Source organism: Heliangelus exortis, unplaced genomic scaffold, assembly GCF_036169615.1.
Source record: "Heliangelus exortis unplaced genomic scaffold, bHelExo1.hap1 Scaffold_88, whole genome shotgun sequence".
In the NCBI taxonomy this organism is placed as follows: Eukaryota; Metazoa; Chordata; class Aves; order Apodiformes; family Trochilidae; genus Heliangelus; species Heliangelus exortis.
The window spans coordinates 40,665-57,498 of NW_027286004.1; the positions used below are offsets into that span (position 1 = coordinate 40,665).

The 16,834-nt window shown below is 45.3% G+C and overlaps 2 protein-coding genes and 1 long non-coding RNA gene across 3 annotated transcripts; all 3 read left to right on the forward strand.

Moving 5' to 3' along the window:
* Positions 1-553: 553 nt before the first annotated feature.
* On the forward strand, positions 554-5,093 carry LOC139791032 (uncharacterized). Its single transcript, XR_011723760.1, has 3 exons — positions 554-810; positions 4,217-4,316; positions 4,754-5,093. It is a non-coding gene; the product is annotated as an uncharacterized lncRNA (long non-coding RNA).
* Positions 5,094-6,327: 1,234 nt separating this feature from the next.
* SLC25A44 (solute carrier family 25 member 44) lies at positions 6,328-10,333 on the forward strand. Its single transcript, XM_071732821.1, is given in 4 exon segments — positions 6,328-7,069; positions 8,687-8,814; positions 10,066-10,170; positions 10,172-10,333. Coding segments are annotated over 4 exon segments (942 nt in total). The 5' UTR covers positions 6,328-6,447; the 3' UTR covers positions 10,259-10,333.
* Positions 10,334-13,076: 2,743 nt separating this feature from the next.
* On the forward strand, positions 13,077-16,706 carry PMF1 (polyamine modulated factor 1). Its single transcript, XM_071732819.1, has 5 exons — positions 13,077-13,403; positions 14,404-14,509; positions 15,375-15,475; positions 15,814-16,009; positions 16,469-16,706. The coding sequence occupies exons 1-5, from the start codon at positions 13,180-13,182 to the stop codon at positions 16,571-16,573; spliced, it is 732 nt and encodes a 243-aa protein (XP_071588920.1). The 5' UTR covers positions 13,077-13,179; the 3' UTR covers positions 16,574-16,706.
* The last annotated feature ends 128 nt before the right edge of the window (positions 16,707-16,834 follow it).

Below are 16,834 nucleotides of genomic sequence, written 5' to 3' on the forward strand. Positions count from 1 at the left end.
TGTAAATATAGTATAAATGAATAGTGTATAAATATATTCTAAATATTAAAAATATATAATAAATACAACAATAAGATATTTTAGAAACATATTCTAAAGATATAGATGTATTATAAATATATAATATATATATAAAATATTTAATAATGTAATATAATTATAAATATACAATATATAAGAAATATAAGAAATATAATAATAAAACATAAGTATATTAGAAATATAACTTTTTAAAATAAATATAAAAATAAATTCTAAATATAACAACAAACCCCATTATAAAGTCAGAAGTTCCAAATAAATATTTATTAATTTATTATTTTAATAGAAATTATTCCACTTAATTTTTTTTTTTTCAAGAACCCCACCCGGAAATATTTGAACACCGGGGGGGGGCCCTCCCTCCATTCCTTTACTTATCCCTTCCCAACATTTCCATCCTTCCCAAAAAACCCCAAAAAAACCCAAAAAACCCTAAACCCGCGCACTCTGCGCGGCCCCTTTAAGGGCCCCTCCCCCACTTCCCGGAAGTTCCCGCCTCCCATTTCCGGGAGAAGGGGGGGAGGGGGAGGGATCAGTTCCATTCCCAAGATGGCGCCGGGATGCGGGCGTTGATTCCCAGATCCCCCCACCCCCCGCTTCCTTTTTTTCCTCCTTTTTTTTCCCACTTTTTTCCTTCCTTATCCCCCCCCCTTTTTTTTTTTTGTTTGGGTTTTTTTTTGGTTTTTTTTTTTGGTTTTTTTTTTGGGGGTTTTTTGGGGGATTTTTCCCGGCGCGCTCCATGGAGCGAGAAGGATGCGGGGAGCTGAGGTGAGGAAAAAAAATGGGGAAAAGATGGAAAAAGGGGAATTTTGGAGGGGGGAGGGATCCGCGGAGAATCCCGAGGGTTGGAGGGGCTCGATCCAAACCCCCTCTTTTTTTTTTTCCTTAAATTCCTTCCTCTGGGATTAAGGAATGGGAAGGAAAAGCGAAGGGGAAAAGAGGGAAAAGGGAGCGGGAAGTGCGGGGGGGGGCGGGAGGTTCCGGAGCTGCGGGATTCGGGGCCTTTTGGGTGACCTTGAGGGGATCCGAGAGTCGGAGCTGGATTTTAGGGAATAAGGAGTTTGGATTTGAGGGAATAAGGGGCTGGATTTGAGGGAAGAGAGGGTTTGGATTTAAGGGAATAAGGGGTGGGATTTTAGGGAATAAGGGGGTTGGATTTAAGGGAAGAGAAGGTTTGGATTTAAGGGAAGAGAAGGTTTGGATTTAAGGGAAAAAGGAGGTTGGATTTAAGGGAAGAGGGAGTTTGGATTTGAGGGGAAAAGGGGGTTTGGATTTTAGGGAAGAAGGAGTTTGGATTTAAGGGAAGAGAAGGTTTGGATTTGAGGGAATGAGAGCGTTTGGATTTGAGGGAAAAAAGGGGTTTGGATTTAAGAGAAGAGGGGATTTGGATTTGAGGGAATAAGGGGTGGGATTTAAGGGAAGAGAAGGTTTGGATTTGAGGAAAAAAAGGGTTTGGATTTAAGGGAAGAGGGAGTTTGGATTTGAGGGAAGAGAGGGTTTGGATTTAAGGGAAAAAGGGGTGGGATTTTAGGGAATAAGGGGGTTGGATTTAAGGGAAGAGAAGGTTTGGATTTAAGGGAAGAGAAGGTTTGGATTTAAGGGAAAAAGGAGGTTGGATTTAAGGATTTAAGAGGGAGTTTGGATTTGAGGGGAAAAGGGGGTTTGGATTTTAGGGAAGAAGGAGTTTGGATTTAAGGGAAGAGAAGGTTTGGATTTGAGGGAATGAGAGTGTTTGGATTTGAGGGAATAAGGGGCTGGATTTGAGGGAAGAGAGGGTTTGGATTTAAGGGAATAAGGGGTGGGATTTTAGGGAATAAGGGGGTTGGATTTAAGGGAAGAGAAGGTTTGGATTTAAGGGAAAAAGGAGGTTGGATTTAAGGGAAGAGGGAGTTTGGATCTGAGGGGAAAAGGGGGTTTGGATTTTAGGGAAGAAGGAATTTGGATTTAAGGGAAGAGAAGGTTTGGATTTGAGGGAATGAGAGTGTTTGGATTTGAGGGGAAAAAAGGGGTTTGGATTTAAGGGAAGAGGGGATTTGGATTTGAGGGAATAAGGGGTGGGATTTAAGGGAAGAGAAGGTTTGGATTTAAGGGAAAAAAGGGTTTGGATTTAAGGGAATAAGGGGTTTGGAATTAAGGGAAGAGGGGGGTTGGAATTAAGAGAAGAAGGAATTTGGATTTGAGGGAATAAGGGGCTGGATTTAAGGAAAAAAAAGGGTTGGATTTAAGGGAATAAGGAGTTTGGATTTAAGGGAAGAGGGGATTTGGTGCTCCAGCAGCTCCTGTTCCATCATTTTGTCTCCTTTGAGGCCCTGGAATGTGAATTCCTGGGGTTTCCAGGAACTCTGAGAAGGGGGGAATGGATGGAGGGATGGATGGATGGATGGATGGATGGATGGATGGATGGATGGATGGAGGGATGGATGGATGTGGGAATGCCAGGGAGAGGTTGAGGTTGAAAATTGGGAATAATTTCTCCCTGGAAAAGCTTCTCCCAGAGGTAGAGTCCCAATCCCTGGGAGAATTCCCAAGCCTTGGAGCTGTGGTGCTGCTGGGAGCCTCAGTGACCTTGGAAAATGCTTGGATAGTCTGGAATTTTTTGTTTTTTTCCCAAGCCACACGATTCCAGGATTCCATCCTGGAATAGTTGGAAGGAGTTCAGTGGTGAAGGGAGCAGAGCTTGAGGAAAAGATTGGGAAAAGAAAAAAAAAAAAAAAAAGGGATTTTTTTGGCCTCCTGCTTTCCCACCGGAAAGGATCTCCCTGGGCAACCCTCAGGAAGTGCCCAAAAATTCCCAAAATGTCCCCGAAATCATTAATATGCAGGAGCCACCCTGGGCCAGGGCCCCGGGAAGCTCTTCCAGAAAATCCCAGGGAGCTCCCTCTGGAGTTTGTTGGGAGAAACGAGGAGCTGGGAATTCTCTGCTGGGATTTTCAGGCAGAACTTCCAAGATTTTCCGGGGTTTCTGCTGCTCCCTGGAAGTTTCGGGCTCCGAACGGATCCGGGGAGGTTTGGGCTGGGAAGTGCTGGGGGGTGAGGTCCAAAAGGTTCCGTGGGCTGGGGGGAGGTTCCTGGAGTCAGGAATGAACTTGGAGTCCTTTGGAGCTTTAGGAATGAGGAATTCCTGACCCTCCAGAACCTCCCAACCCAGAACCTCCCGACCCAGAACCTCCCGACCCAGAACCTCCTGACCCAGAACCTCCTGACCCAGAACCTCCCGACCCAGAACCTCCCAACCCAGAACCTCCCAACCTAGAACCTCCCGACCCAGAACCTACCCCCCAGAACCTCCCCACTCAGAACCTCCCAACCCAGAACCTCCCAACCCAGAACCTCCCAACCTAGAACCTCCCGACCCAGAACCTCCCCCCCAGAACCTCCCGACCCAGAACCTCCCGACCCAGAACCTCCCGACCCAGAACCTCCCGACCCAGAACCTCCCAACCTAGAACCTCCTGACCCAGAACCTCCCCCCCAGAACCTCCCCCCCAGAACCTCCCGACCCAGAACCTCCCGACCCAGAACCTCCTGACCCAGAACCTCCCAACCTAGAACCTCCCCACCCAGAACCTCCCGACCCAGAACCTCCCGACCCAGAACCTCCCGACCCAGAACCTCCCGACCCAGAACCTCCCCCCCAGAACCTCCCGACCCAGAACCTCCCCACCCAGAACCTCCCCACCCAGAACCTCCCAACCCAGAACCTCCCCACCCAGAACCTCCCAACCTAGAACCTCCCGACCCAGAACCTCCCGACCCAGAACCTCCCCCCCAGAACCTCCCGACCCAGAACCTCCCAACCCAGAACCTCCCGACCCAGAACCTCCCGACCCAGAACCTCCCGACCCAGAACCACCCAACCCAGAACCTCCCCCCCAGAACGTCCCCCAGGACCTGTCCAGATTCCAGGTTGGAATTTTTAATCCCTTTTTTATTTTTTTTTTTTTTATTTTTTATCCCCAGAGCCTTGGCCACCAACAGGGGAGGTTCTGCCTGGTTTTTCACCTTTCCTTTCTTCCCTATTTTTTTTTTCCCATCACCCTCCAGCTTCGGGAAGGTTGAGATGGAAATGCTGAGGAAAAAAAAATTTAAAAAAAAAAGTTTCATTTCCAGAGGAAAAGTGGAAAACCACCCATGGAATTCTCCCCACCCATGGAATTCTCCCTTCTTTGTGCAGAGCCTGGGATTGAGCAGTGGAATCCCTGGAGCATCAAACCCCTGGAATGAGTGGGAAGAAGCTGCTGTGGTGAAGAATCCCTTTTCCTGGTGATTGGAAGGTAATTCCTGCTGCTGGAGCAGGGAAAAAAAATCCCAAAAAAATCATTTTGGGAAAATTTGGGTCATGGGGAATCCCGAGAGCTCCTGAGGTGGCTCTGGTGACATCAGGAGCTGCCACCATCAACCTGAGGGCACAATCCCAGCTGGATGGGTGCTGTCCTGCAGGAAAACCAGGAATTTGGGGGGATTTGTGCTGCTCCCAGGGATTCCCTCCATTTTTTAATTCTTTTTCCAGACGTTTCTGGCCTGATCCCTGCAAAAAAAGAGGTCGGAGCCTGGATTTGCTGTGGAGTTTTGGGGTTGAGTTTGGAGTTTTTTGGGGCTTCAGCTCCGAGGAGGAGCCACGGAGGACAAAAGGAACATTCCCACCATTGGGAATTTGGGGGGATTTGTGCTGCTCTTAGGGATTCCCTCCATTTTTATTTTTTTTCCCCAGACGTTTCCAGTCCAATCCCTGAAGCAGAGAGGTCGGAGCCTGGATTTGCTGTGGGGTTTTGAGGCTGAATTTGGAGTTTGGGGCTTTCAGCTCTGAGGAGGAGCCACGGAGGACAAAAGGAACATTCCCATCATTGAGTGGGAATACTCAGTGGGAATTCAGGGGGATTTGTGCTGCTCTCAGGGACTTTTTTTCCAGATGTTTCTGGCCTGATCCCTGCAAAAAAAGAGGTCGGAGCCTGGATTTGCTGTGGAGTTTTGGGGCTGAATTTGGAGTTTGGGGCTTTCAGCTCCGAGGAGGAGCCACGGAGGACAAAAGGAACATTCCCACCATTGGGAATTCGGGGGGATTTGTGCTGCTCTTAGGGATTCCCTCTATTTTTATTTTTTTTCCCCAGACGTTTCCAGTCCAATCCCTGAAGCAGAGAGGTCGGAGCCTGGATTTGCTGTGGAATTTTGGGGTTGAATTTGGAGTTTGGGGCTTCCAGCTCTGAGGAGGAGCCACGGAGGACAAAAGGAACATTCCCATCACTGGGAATTTGGGGGGATTTGTGCTGCTCTTAGGGATTCCCTCCATTTTTTAATTTTTTTTCCAGACGTTTCTGGCCTGATCCCTGCAAAAAAAGAGGTCAGAGCCTGGATTTGCTGTGGAGTTTTGGGGTTGAGTTTGGAGTTTTTTGGAGCTTCAGCTCCGAGGAGGAGCCACGGAGCACAAAAGGAACATTCCCATCATTGGGAATTTGGGGGGATTTGTGCTGCTCTTAGGGATTCCCTCCATTTTTATTTTGTTTTTCCAGACGTTTCCAGTCCAATCCCTGAAGCAGAGAGGTCGGAGCCTGGATTTGCTGTGGAGTTTTGGGGTTGAATTTGGAGTTTGGGGCTTTCAGCTCTGAGGAGGAGCCACGGAGCACAAAAGGAACATTCCCATCATTGGGAATTTGGGGGGATTTGTGCTGCTTTTAGGGATTCCCTCTATTTTTATTTTTTTTCCCCAGACGTTTCCAGTCCAATCCCTGAAGTAGAGAGGTCGGAGCCTGGATTTGCTGTGGAGTTTTGGGGCTGAATTTGGAGTTTGGGGCTTTCAGCTCCGAGGAGGAGCCACGGAGGACAAAAGGAACATTCCCATCATTGGGAATTCGGGGGGATTTGTGCTGCTCCCAGGGATTCCCTCCATTTTTTAATTTTTTTTCCAGACGTTTCTGGCCTGATCCCTGCAAAAAAAGAGGTCAGGGCCTGGATTTGCTGTGGAGTTTTGGGGTTGAATTTGGAGTTTGGGGCTTCCAGCTCTGAGGAGGAGCCACAGAGGACAAAAGGAACATTCCCATCATTGGGAATTCGGGGGGATTTGTGCTGCTCTTAGGGATTCCCTCCATTTTTATTTTTTTTCCCCAGACGTTTCCAGTCCAATCCCTGAAGCAGAGAGGTCGGAGCCTGGATTTGCTGTGGAGTTTTGAGGCTGAATTTGGAGTTTGGGGCTTTCAGCTCTGAGGAGGAGCCACGGAGGACAAAAGGAACATTCCCATCATTGGGAATTTGGGGGGATTTGTGCTGCTCTTAGGGATTCCCTCCATTTTTATTTTTTTTCCCCAGACGTTTCCAGTCCAATCCCTGAAGCAGAGAGGTCGGAGCCTGGATTTGCTGTGGAGTTTTGAGGCTGAATTTGGAGTTTGGGGCTTCCAGCTCCGAGGAGGAGCCATGGAGGACAAAAGGAACATTCCCATCATCGAGTGGGAACACCTGGACAAAAGGAAATTCTACCTTTTAGGGATTTGCATGACCATGATGATCCGGGTCAGCGTTTACCCTTTCACCCTCATCCGGACCAGGCTGCAAGTCCAGAAGGGCAAAAGTTTGTACAATGGGACTTTTGATGCTTTTGTCAAAATCCTGAGGACAGAAGGGGCCGCCGGGCTCTACAGGGGGTTTTTGGTCAACACTTTCACCCTAATTTCTGGCCAGTGCTACGTCACCACCTACGAGCTGACCCGGAAGTACGTGGCCAGGTACAACAACAACAACGCGGTCAAGTCCCTGGTGGCTGGTGGCTCGGCCTCCCTGGTGGCCCAGAGCATCACCGTGCCCATCGATGTCGTCTCCCAGCACCTGATGATGCAGAGGAAAGGGGAAAGCATGGGGAGGTTCAAGGTCCAGAACCCCAGTGGCAAAAGGTTCTTGGTCTTTGGCCAAACCAAGGACATCATCGTCCAGATTTTCCAGGCCGATGGCTTCAGAGGCTTCTACAGGGGCTACGTGGCCTCCCTCCTCACTTACATCCCCAACAGTGCTGTCTGGTGGCCCTTTTACCACTTTTATGCTGGTAAGTGACCCAAAAAATGTCATTTTTTTTCTTCTTTGCCTCAGCCCAGGGGACCAAGAAGCTTGGTGGCCCTTTTACCACTTTTTTATGCTGGTTAAGTGACAAAAAAAATGGTGTTTGCCCTATCCCAGAGGACCAGATTCCCCACAGTTCTGTCCAGTGGCCCTTTTACCACTTTTATGCTGGTAAATGACCCAAAAAATGTCATTTTTTTCTTCTTTGCCTCAGCCCAGGGGACCAAGAAGCTTGGTGACCCTTTTAGGCTGGGTAAGTGACAAAAAAAAAGTGGTGTTTGCCTCATCTCACAGGACCAAAAACCTTAAATTCCCCACAGTTCTGTCCAGTGGCCCTTTTACCACTTTTATGCTGGTAAATGACAAAAAAAATGTCATTTTTTTTCTTCTTTGCCTCAGCCCAGGGGACCAAAAAGCTTGGTGGCCCTTTTAGGCTGGGTAAGTGACAAAAAAAAGTGGTGTTTGCCTCATCTCACGGGACCAAAAACCTTAAATTCCCCACAGTTCTGTCTGGTGGCCCTTTTACCACTTTTATGCTGGTAAGTGACCCAAAAAATGTCATTTTTTTCTTCATTGCCTCATCCCAGGGGACCAAGAAGCTTGGTGGCCCTTTTAGGCTGGGTAAGTGACAAAAAAAAAGTGGTGTTTGCCTCATCTCATGGGACCAAAAACCTTAAATTCCCCACAGTTCTGTCCAGTGGCCCTTTTACCACTTTTATGCTGGTAAGTGACCCAAAAAATGTCATTTTTTTCTTCTTTGCCTCAGCCCAGGGGACCAAAAAGCTTGGTGGCCCTTTTAGGCTGGGTAAGTGACAAAAAAAAGTGGTGTTTGCCTCATCTCACGGGACCAAAAACCTTAAATTCCCCACAGCACTGTCTGGTGGCCCTTTTACCACTTTTATGCTGGTAAGTGACCCAAAAAATGTCATTTTTTTTCTTCTTTGCCTCATCCCAGGGGACCAAAAAGCTTGGTGGCCCTTTTAGGCTGGGTAAGTGACAAAAAAAAAGGGTGTTTGCCTTATACCAGGGGACAAAAAAAGCTTAAATTCTCAACTCAGTCTGGTGGCTTTTTTGCCACTTTTTGATGCTGGTAAGTGACAAAAAAAATGGTGTTTGCCTTATCTCAGGGGACCAAAAATCATAAATTCCCAACTGTGCTGTTTTGGTGGCCTTTTTACCACTTTTATGCTGGTAAGTGACAAGAAAAATGTCATTTTTTTCTTGTTTGCCCCATCCCAGGGGACCAAAAAGCTTCAATTCCCCACAGTGCTGTCTTGGTGGACCTTTTACCTTTAAAATTGAAATTGAAATTGAAATTGAAAATTGAAATTGAAATTGAAATTGAAATTAAAATTTAAAAATTAAAATTAAATTTTAAAAATTTAAATTTAAATTTAAATTTTAGAAATTTAAATTTAAATTTTATATATATATATATTCCTTTTTATCTTTGAAACTTGAGGCTGAAGTTTTTCCCTGCTCTGGTTTTGGGGATGCAGGAGCTGAGTGGTTCCTTCCAGCTTGGCAGGAGGTGTCAGGGACATTCTTTTGGGGGAAATTCCAGGAAACTTGGCTGAAATTCCCTCTCTCTCCCTTTTCCCAGAGCAGCTTTCCAGCCTGACTCCCAAGGATTGTCCCCACCTCCTGCTCCAAGCAATTTCAGGACCTTTGGCAGCAGCCACAGCTTCCACCCTCACCAATCCCATGGATGTCATCAGAGCTCGGGTCCAGGTGAGGATCTTCGGGAATTTCTTCAAAATTATTTTATTTTATTTTGGTTTGGTTTATTTCATTTTTCTTTATTTTATTTTACTTTGTTTTATTTCATTTTATTTTACTTTATTTTTATTTTTTATTTAATTTACTTTTGTTATTTTGTATTTTATTTTACTTTATTTTTTTTATTTTACTTTATTTTATTTTGTATTTTATTTTGTTTTATTTTTTTAATTTCATTTTGTTTTACTTTATTTTTATTTTTTATTTAATTTACTTTTTTTATTTTGTATTTTATTTTACTTTATTTTATTTTGTATTTTATTTTATTATATTTTATTTTACTTTATTTTATTTATTTTATATTTTATTTTAATTTACTTTATTTTATTTCATATTTTATTTTATATTTTATTTTACTTTATGTTACTTTATTTTGTATTTTACTTTATTTTACTTTATTTTATTATATGTTATTATATTTTATTTTACATATTTCATTTTATTTTACTGTATTTTATTTTATTTTTCATTTTATTTTACTTTATTTTATTTTACATTTAATTTCATTTTATTTCACTTTATTTTATTTTATTTCATTTTACTTTATTTTACTTTTTCTCTTTTTTACTTTTACTTTTTCTTTTACTTTTACTTTTTCTTTTACTTTTACTTTTTCTTTTACTTTTTCTTTTACTTTTTCTTTTACTTTTTCTTTTTCTTTTACTTTTTCTTTTTTTCTTTTACTTTTTCTTTTACTTTTACTTTTTCTTTTCCTTTTCCTTTTTCTTTTTCTTTTTCTTTTCCTTTTCCTTTTTCTTTTCCTTTTCCTTTTTCTTTTCCTTTTTCTTTTCCTTTCCCTTTTCCTTTCCCTTTTCCTTTTCCTTTCCCTTTCCCTTTCCCTTTCCCTTTCCCCTTTCCCTTTTCCCTTTTCCCTTTTCCCTTTTCCCTTTTCCCTTTTCCCTTTTCCCTTTCCCTTTCCCTTTCCTTTCCCTTTCCCTTTCCCTTTCCCTTTCCCTTTCCCTTTCCCTTTTCCTTTTCATTTTTCTTTTCCTTTTCCTTTTCATTTTTCTTTTCCTTTTCCTTTTCATTTTTCTTTTCCTTTTCCTTTTCCTTTTCCTTTTCCTTTTCCTTTCCCTTTTCCTTTCCCTTTCCCTTTTTCTTTTCCTCTTCCTCTTCCTCTTCCTTTCCCTTTCCCTTTCCCTTTTCCCCTCCCCTTTTTCCCTCTCCTTTCCCCTCCTGACCTTGTCCCTTCCCCCCCTGCAGGTCGGGGGCCGGAGCTCCCTGGTGCAGACGCTGCGGGAGCTCCTGGCTGAGGAGGGGCCCTGGGGCCTCACCAAGGGGCTCTCTGCCCGGATCATTTCCGCCACCCCCCTCCACCATCGTCATCGTCGTGGGCTACGAGACCCTCAAAAAACTGAGCCTCAGGCCAGAGCTGGTGGACTCCAGGCACTGGTAAAAAGGGAGGAAAAAAATTCAAAAAAAAAAAAAAAAAAAAAAATTCAAAAAAAAAAATTCAACCGCGACTCCCGGTTGTTTCCCAGCCGAGCACCCCGGTTGCTCCGATGCTTTGGTTTGAGTTTTTTCTCCTCAAAAAAGCAGCAAAATGGGACCTTGGGCCGAGGTGGGAGCTGTGGGAATCCACCCTGATCATTTCTGATTTTTTTTTTTTTTTTCATTAAAAGACTTCCTGTTTTTTTTTTTTTTTTTTCCCACTTTCTTCTTAAATTATTTTAATTTTTGCCAAACTTCCCAAGAGGGGAATCTTGCAGAGCCCTTTGCTGAGGAGCTGGAAGAAAAACCAAGGATATTTTTCCACAATTCCCTGGATTTTTTTTTTTTTGGAAGAGCTGATTTTAGCTGCACATCCCAATTTTATTTTTTTTTTAATCCTTGGAAAAAAATTTCCTCTCTCTCCTCCTCCCACCAGCAAGAGTCAGGTTAGGAGTGGAGCTGTTTGGAAAATTAGGAATTTTCTCACCTAATTCCTGGTTTTATTCTGTTATTTAATTGTTTTGTCAACATTTTAGGGATTTTTGGGGATTGGGGGGGATTTGAGTGGTTGTTTTGTGGCCTTGTTCAGTGTCTTCGTGTCAATCCTGCTGCTGCCACTTCCCAGTTTTTTTCTGGAAGCACAAGCAGAGGCTGGAAGTGAGGGAATTCATGCTGGGAGGACTGGGATGCAACTGGAGGTGAGGTGGGAAAAAAAAAAAAAGGGGGGAAAAAAACCAGGAAAGGAAAAAAAAAAAAGGAAAGGAAAAAAAAAAGAAATAGGGGGAAAAAAACAGGAAAGGAAAAAAAAGGAAAGGAAAAAAGAGAAAAAGGAAAGGAAAAAAAAAGAAAGGAAAAAAAAAAGAAATGGAAACAAAAAGAATTGGAAAAAAAAGAAAAGAAAAAAAAGAAAAGGAAAAAAAAGAAAGGAAAAAAAAAGAAATGGAAACAAAAAGAATTGGAAAAAAAAGAAAAGAAAAAAAGAAAGAAAAGGAAAAAAAAGAAAGGAAAAAAAAAGAAATGGAAACAAAAAGAATTGGAAAAAAAGAAAAGAGAAAAAAGAAAAGGAAAAAAAAGGAAAAAAAGAAAGGAAAGAAAAAAAAAAAGGAAAAAAAAAGAAATGGAAACAAAAAGAATTGGAAAAAAAAGAAAAGAAAAAAAAAGGAAAAAAAAGAAAAGGAAAAAAGAAAGGAAAGAAAAAAAATAGGAAAAAGAATGGAAACAGAAATGGAAAAAAAAGAAAAGGGAAAAAAAGGAAAGGAAAAATAAAAAAGGTAAAAAAAAAAAGAAAAGGAAAGGAAAAAAAAAAAAAAAAAAGGAAAAAAAAAAAAAAACTGCTCCTGGTTTTTGGATCAAAAGCTGAGGCTTCCCGAGGTTTTTTCCCAGCTGGAATTCCCAGGTAGGAAAGAACAAGGGGAGGGGGGGGGTTGGGAATTTTCCCAAGAAGAGGCAAAAAGGGGGGAATTTTTTTTCCTCTTTTTTTTTTTTTTTTTTTTTTCCCTCCTCTCACCTGGAATCTCCTGGACGGCTCCATCCCAACCCCAGGAGCCCCATTTTGGGGGCAATCTCAGCATTAAGAGGAAACTTAACAAAAATCCTCATTTTCCTCCTCATCCTGGAAGTGGCAGAAAAACGGGAAGAGGCAACTTCCCAACTTTTTGTTCCTCCCTTCCCCAGGAATTTTCCCGATATCCAATAAACTTCAGAGCCCTTCAGTCTGCTCCGGGGTTTCCAAGGAATTTTTTTTTTTTTTTTTTTTTTTTTTCGGGAATTCTGCTGAAAATTGGGGGGGGCTGGGAGGGAAAAATGGGATCCTGGGAAACCCAAATCCGTTTGGGGTGGGAAAAGGGAATTTTTAATCCGAGGTTTCCCGTCAGCAGCACGGGAAAACCCCCCAGGGAGAGAGGAGAATATTTAATTAATAATTAGAATATAAATATAGAATTGTATGTGTCGGATAATTGTATATAAAATAAAATAAAACAAAATATAATAATATAAAATAATGTAAAATAAAATGAAATAAAATAAAATAATATAACTTATTCTCTATTAAAATAATAAATTATGAAGTATTTTATATATTAAGTCTATAGTGTATAAAGTTATTAATTATAAAGCAGTATAATTAATATGCATTATAGATAATTACATATTAATATAATATAAATATATTAATAGTTATAAATATAAATAAAATAAACTATATAAATAATATAAATAATATTATAATATAAATAATATAACTTATTCTCTATTAAAATAATAAATTATGAAGTATTTTATATATTAAGTCTATATTATTATAAAGTTGTTAATTATAAAGCATTATAATTAATACACAACACAATTATGCATAATTAATATATTAATATTATAATAAATATATTAATAATACAAATAATGATAAATTATATAAATAAAATAAAGTAAATTATAAAAATAATATAATATGAATAATAAAATAATATAAATTTAAAATATAAATAATAATATAAATAATAAAATAAATAATAAAGTAAATAATATAATGTATTGATGTGTTAATAATATTTAATAATCTATTAACAGCAATTGACTTAATAATAGAGTGATAATAAATTATTAATATGTAATATACAATTAATATATTAATATATTATTAATAAATAGTATATAATTTTAGTATATTGTATACTATAATATATAATATATATAATGCTTTATGTTGCTTTATAACAATATTTTACACATAAAAAATCAATATTATAATTTTGACGTCACTCCTTCGGCCCAGACCACGCCCACCTCCTCAGGCCCCGCCCACTCCCTCCCCGCCTGCGCAGCAGCAGTGGGCGGGGCCCTGAGCTCTCCACCAATCGGGGCGCAGCGAGCGCGGGGCGGGAGCCAATGAGGGGCGAGCGCGGGCGTTGGGAGCGGAGATGGCGGCGGCGCCGAGCGGCCCTGAGGGGGGGAGCGGGACCGATGGGACCCGAACCGAGACCGATGGGACCGGGACCGATGGGACCCGAACCGGGGACCAGGGCCTCCCCCGAGCCCGCGGCTCCCGGCCGCTCCCAGATCTTCGCTACCGTGGTCGACACCTTCCTGGAGAAGCTGGTGGAGGCCGGGAGGTGAGGGGGGAGCGGGGAGGGTCCAGTCCTCGGTTCTGACCCGGCCCCTTCCCCGGTTCTGACCCCCCTTGGTGCTGCCCCGCGGCCCGGTCCCGGTTCGAACCCCCCGTCCAGCCCTCGGTTCTGACTCCCGGCCCGGCTCCCGGTGCTGATTCCAACCCCATTCCCGGTTCTGATCCCCGACTCAGCCCCCGGTTCTGCCCCCGGCCCGGTCCCAGTCCAGCCCCCCGGTTCTGCCTCCGGCGCGTCCCGGTTCTGGTCCTGGCCCCTCCCGGTCCAGGTCCCGGTCCCCCGTTCTGACCCTGTTCTGACCCGGTTCCGGTCTCGGTTCTGACCCCAGTCCGCGTTTTGACTCGGTTCTAACCCGGTTCCGGACCCGGTTCTGGTCTCGTTTCTAACCCGGTTCCGGTCCCGCTTCTAACCCGATTCTGGTCCCGGTTCTGACCCCGGTTCCGGTCCCGGTTCTCACCTGATTCCCGTTCCGGTTCTAACCCTGTTCTGCCCCGGTTCCGGTCCCGGTTCTGCCCCGGTCTAGCCCCGGTTCCGGTCCCGCTTCTAACCTGGTTCTGCCCCGGTTCCGGTCCCGGTTCTGCCCCGGTTCCGGTCCGGTTCTGCCCCGGTTCCGGTCCCGGTTCTGCCCCGGTTCCGGTCCGGTTCTGACCCGTTCCGGTCCCGGTTCTCACCTGATTCCCGTTCCGGTTCTAAACCCTGTTCTGCCCCGGTTCCGGTCCCGGTTCTGCCCCGGTCTAGCCCCGGTTCCGGTCCCGCTTCTAACCTGGTTCTGCCCCAGTTCCGGTCCCGGTTCCGCCCCGGTTCCGCCCCGGTTCTGCTCCGGTCTAGCCCCCGGTTCCGGCCCCGGTTCCGGTCCCGCTTCTAACCTGGTTCTGCCCCAGTTCCGGTCCCCGGTTCCGCCCCTGTTCTGCCCCGGTCTAGCCCCGGTTCCGGTCCGGTTCTGCCCCGGTTCCGGTCCCGGTTCTGACCCGGTTCGGCCCGGTTGCAGCTACCCGCGCTTCGCTCACTGCTACCAGGGATTCTCCGCGCTCCGCCCCGAGGTTCTGCGCAGCCTCCACCGCCAGTTCCTGAGGCAGCTCCAGAGCTGCATCCGCGTGAGTGCCCGGGGGGGGATTCCCGAGGGGCGCGTTGGGTGTCCCGGGAACGGGAGAACCTCGGGATTCCGGGAAGTTCTTCCCGCGGGAAGGGACCGAACCCCTCCCCTCACAGCTCCAGGGATTTGGAGCTTTTTCCTGGGATAACGGGGACTCCCTGGGGATTCCCAGGGAACAGAGAGGGAGAAGGGAGCCCGGAACTGGTTGGTTTTGGGCCCGCTCAGTCCTGGGGGTGGGTTCCCCTTTCTTTTCCTTTTCCCCCTTTTCCCCCTTTTCCCCCTTTTCTCCCTCTTCCCCCTCTTCCCCCTCTTCCCCCTCTTCCCCCTCTTCCCCCTCTTCCCCCTTTTCCCCCTTTTCCCCCTTTTCCCCCTTTTTCCCCCCTTTTTCCCCTCCTTTTCCCCTTTTTTCTCCCTTTTCCCCCTTTTCCCCCTTTTCCCCCTTTTCCCCCTTTTTCCCCCCTTTCCCCCCTTTCCCCCCTTTCCCCCCTTTTCCCCCCTTTCCCCCCTTTCCCCCCTTTTCCCCCTTTTCCCCCTTTTCTCCCTTTCCCCCCTTTCCCCCCCTTTCCCCCCTTTCCCCCCTTTCCCCCCTTTCCCCCCTTTCCCCCCTTTCCCCCTTTTCCCCCCTTTTCCCCCTTTTCCCCCCTTTCCCCCTTTTCCCCCTTTTCCCCCCTTTTCCCCCTTTTCCCCCCTTTTCCCCCTTTCCCCCCCTTTCCCCCCCTTTTCCTCCCCTTTTCCCCCCTTTTCCCCCCCTTTTCCCCCCCTTTTCCCCCCCTTTTTCCCCCTTTTTCCCCCCTTCTCCCCACTTTTTTCCCTTTTTCACACTTTTCCCCCCTTTTCCTTCACCTCTTCTTTCCCTCCCTTTCCAGGAGGAGATCCAGGAGGTGAAGACCGAAGGGAATCTGGAGCTGCTCTTTAATTCCTTGGATAAAATCGTGGAAGAGTCAAAGGAGCAGGAGGAGCCTGCGTGGTATGGGAAGGGGGGGATGTGGAGACAAATTCCTGGGATAGAGACAATTCCTTCTGGGAGAGAAATCTGTTCCTGGCTGAGCTTTGGGTTGTCCTGAGGAATTTTTTGGAACTTCCCTGTGCCTAAAAAAACCTGGAAAAACAAAAAAAAAAAAAAGTGTGACCCCTGCTCTGTGTCCTTCCTCAGGGATTTTTCCAGCACCACCATTGGATTCCTTGGGAAACCTTGGATTAATTCCTTCTGCCCTTCAGCAAAGAGGGGGAATTTTTAGGAATGACCCTTCCCAAATTCCAGGGAATTCCAAACCCAGGGAGCCCCTCACCTCGGTTTCTTGGCAGGAGGCCCAGTGGGATTCCCGAGGAGGATATCCAGAGCTCCCTGATCCCGTATCTCCTGAAACACAGAGCATTCCTGAGGAAATTCCTGAAGGAAAAGGAAGAGGAGAACAGGAAAATCGCAGGGATGGTGCTGGCAGGGAGGGAGAGGATTGCGGAGCTGCGGGAGCTGATCCGAGCTCGGAGGAATTCCTGGCAGGTAAAGGGAAAAATTAAACATTCCCGGGTTTTTTTTGGAGCCTGGAAAAAAAAAAACCAAGGGATTGAAACCCCTCCACTTAGCAAAGAGCTCCCCCGGGAGCTAAGGAATTCTCCTGGGAAGCTTGGATGTGTTTCCCCTGGGGATCCTGGGTGTGTTTTCTTGGATGTGTTTTTCCTGGGGGTCTTGGATTGTTTTCTTGGATGTTTTTTCCTGGAGGACTTGGATTTTTTTTCCTGGGGTTCTTGGATGTCTTTTCCTGAAGGTCCTGGATGTGTTTTCTTGGCTGTGTTTCCCTGGAGGTCCTGGATGTGTTTTCCTGGAATTCCTGGATGTGTTTTCCTGGGGGTCCTGGATGCATTTTCCAGGCACTGAGTGGGATATTTTCTGGAGTGGGGATCGTGTCCCAAAGGAAAATGGAGCTCAGGGATGGTTTTGTTTTTTTTTTTTTCCTTCCAGGATCTCAGTAAAGAGAGGGAAGAACTCCTGGGGATGTTCAGGAAAATCCCAGGGAAGCCACAGGGAGTTTCTGCACCTTCTCCAGGAGCTCATCCCTTTTCCTGAGGTGCTGGGAAGTGGGATCCTCAGTGGGATCTTTTCCCAACCCCCCCTCTCCCTCCCCTTCCTTTGTCAGTGTGGGGCTGGAAAGCTCCCAGGTTGGAAAAAGGAATAAAGGAAACCTCGGGATCTTTGGGAATGAGGATTTCCTGGTCCTTGCTCAGCTCAACAGGGAGGAGAATCCCACATCCAAAGTTTCTCTGGATACTTTCTCTGGAATTCTGCCTTCCTAAAGCCAAACCTGAGCAAAAAAGGGATTTTCCTGAA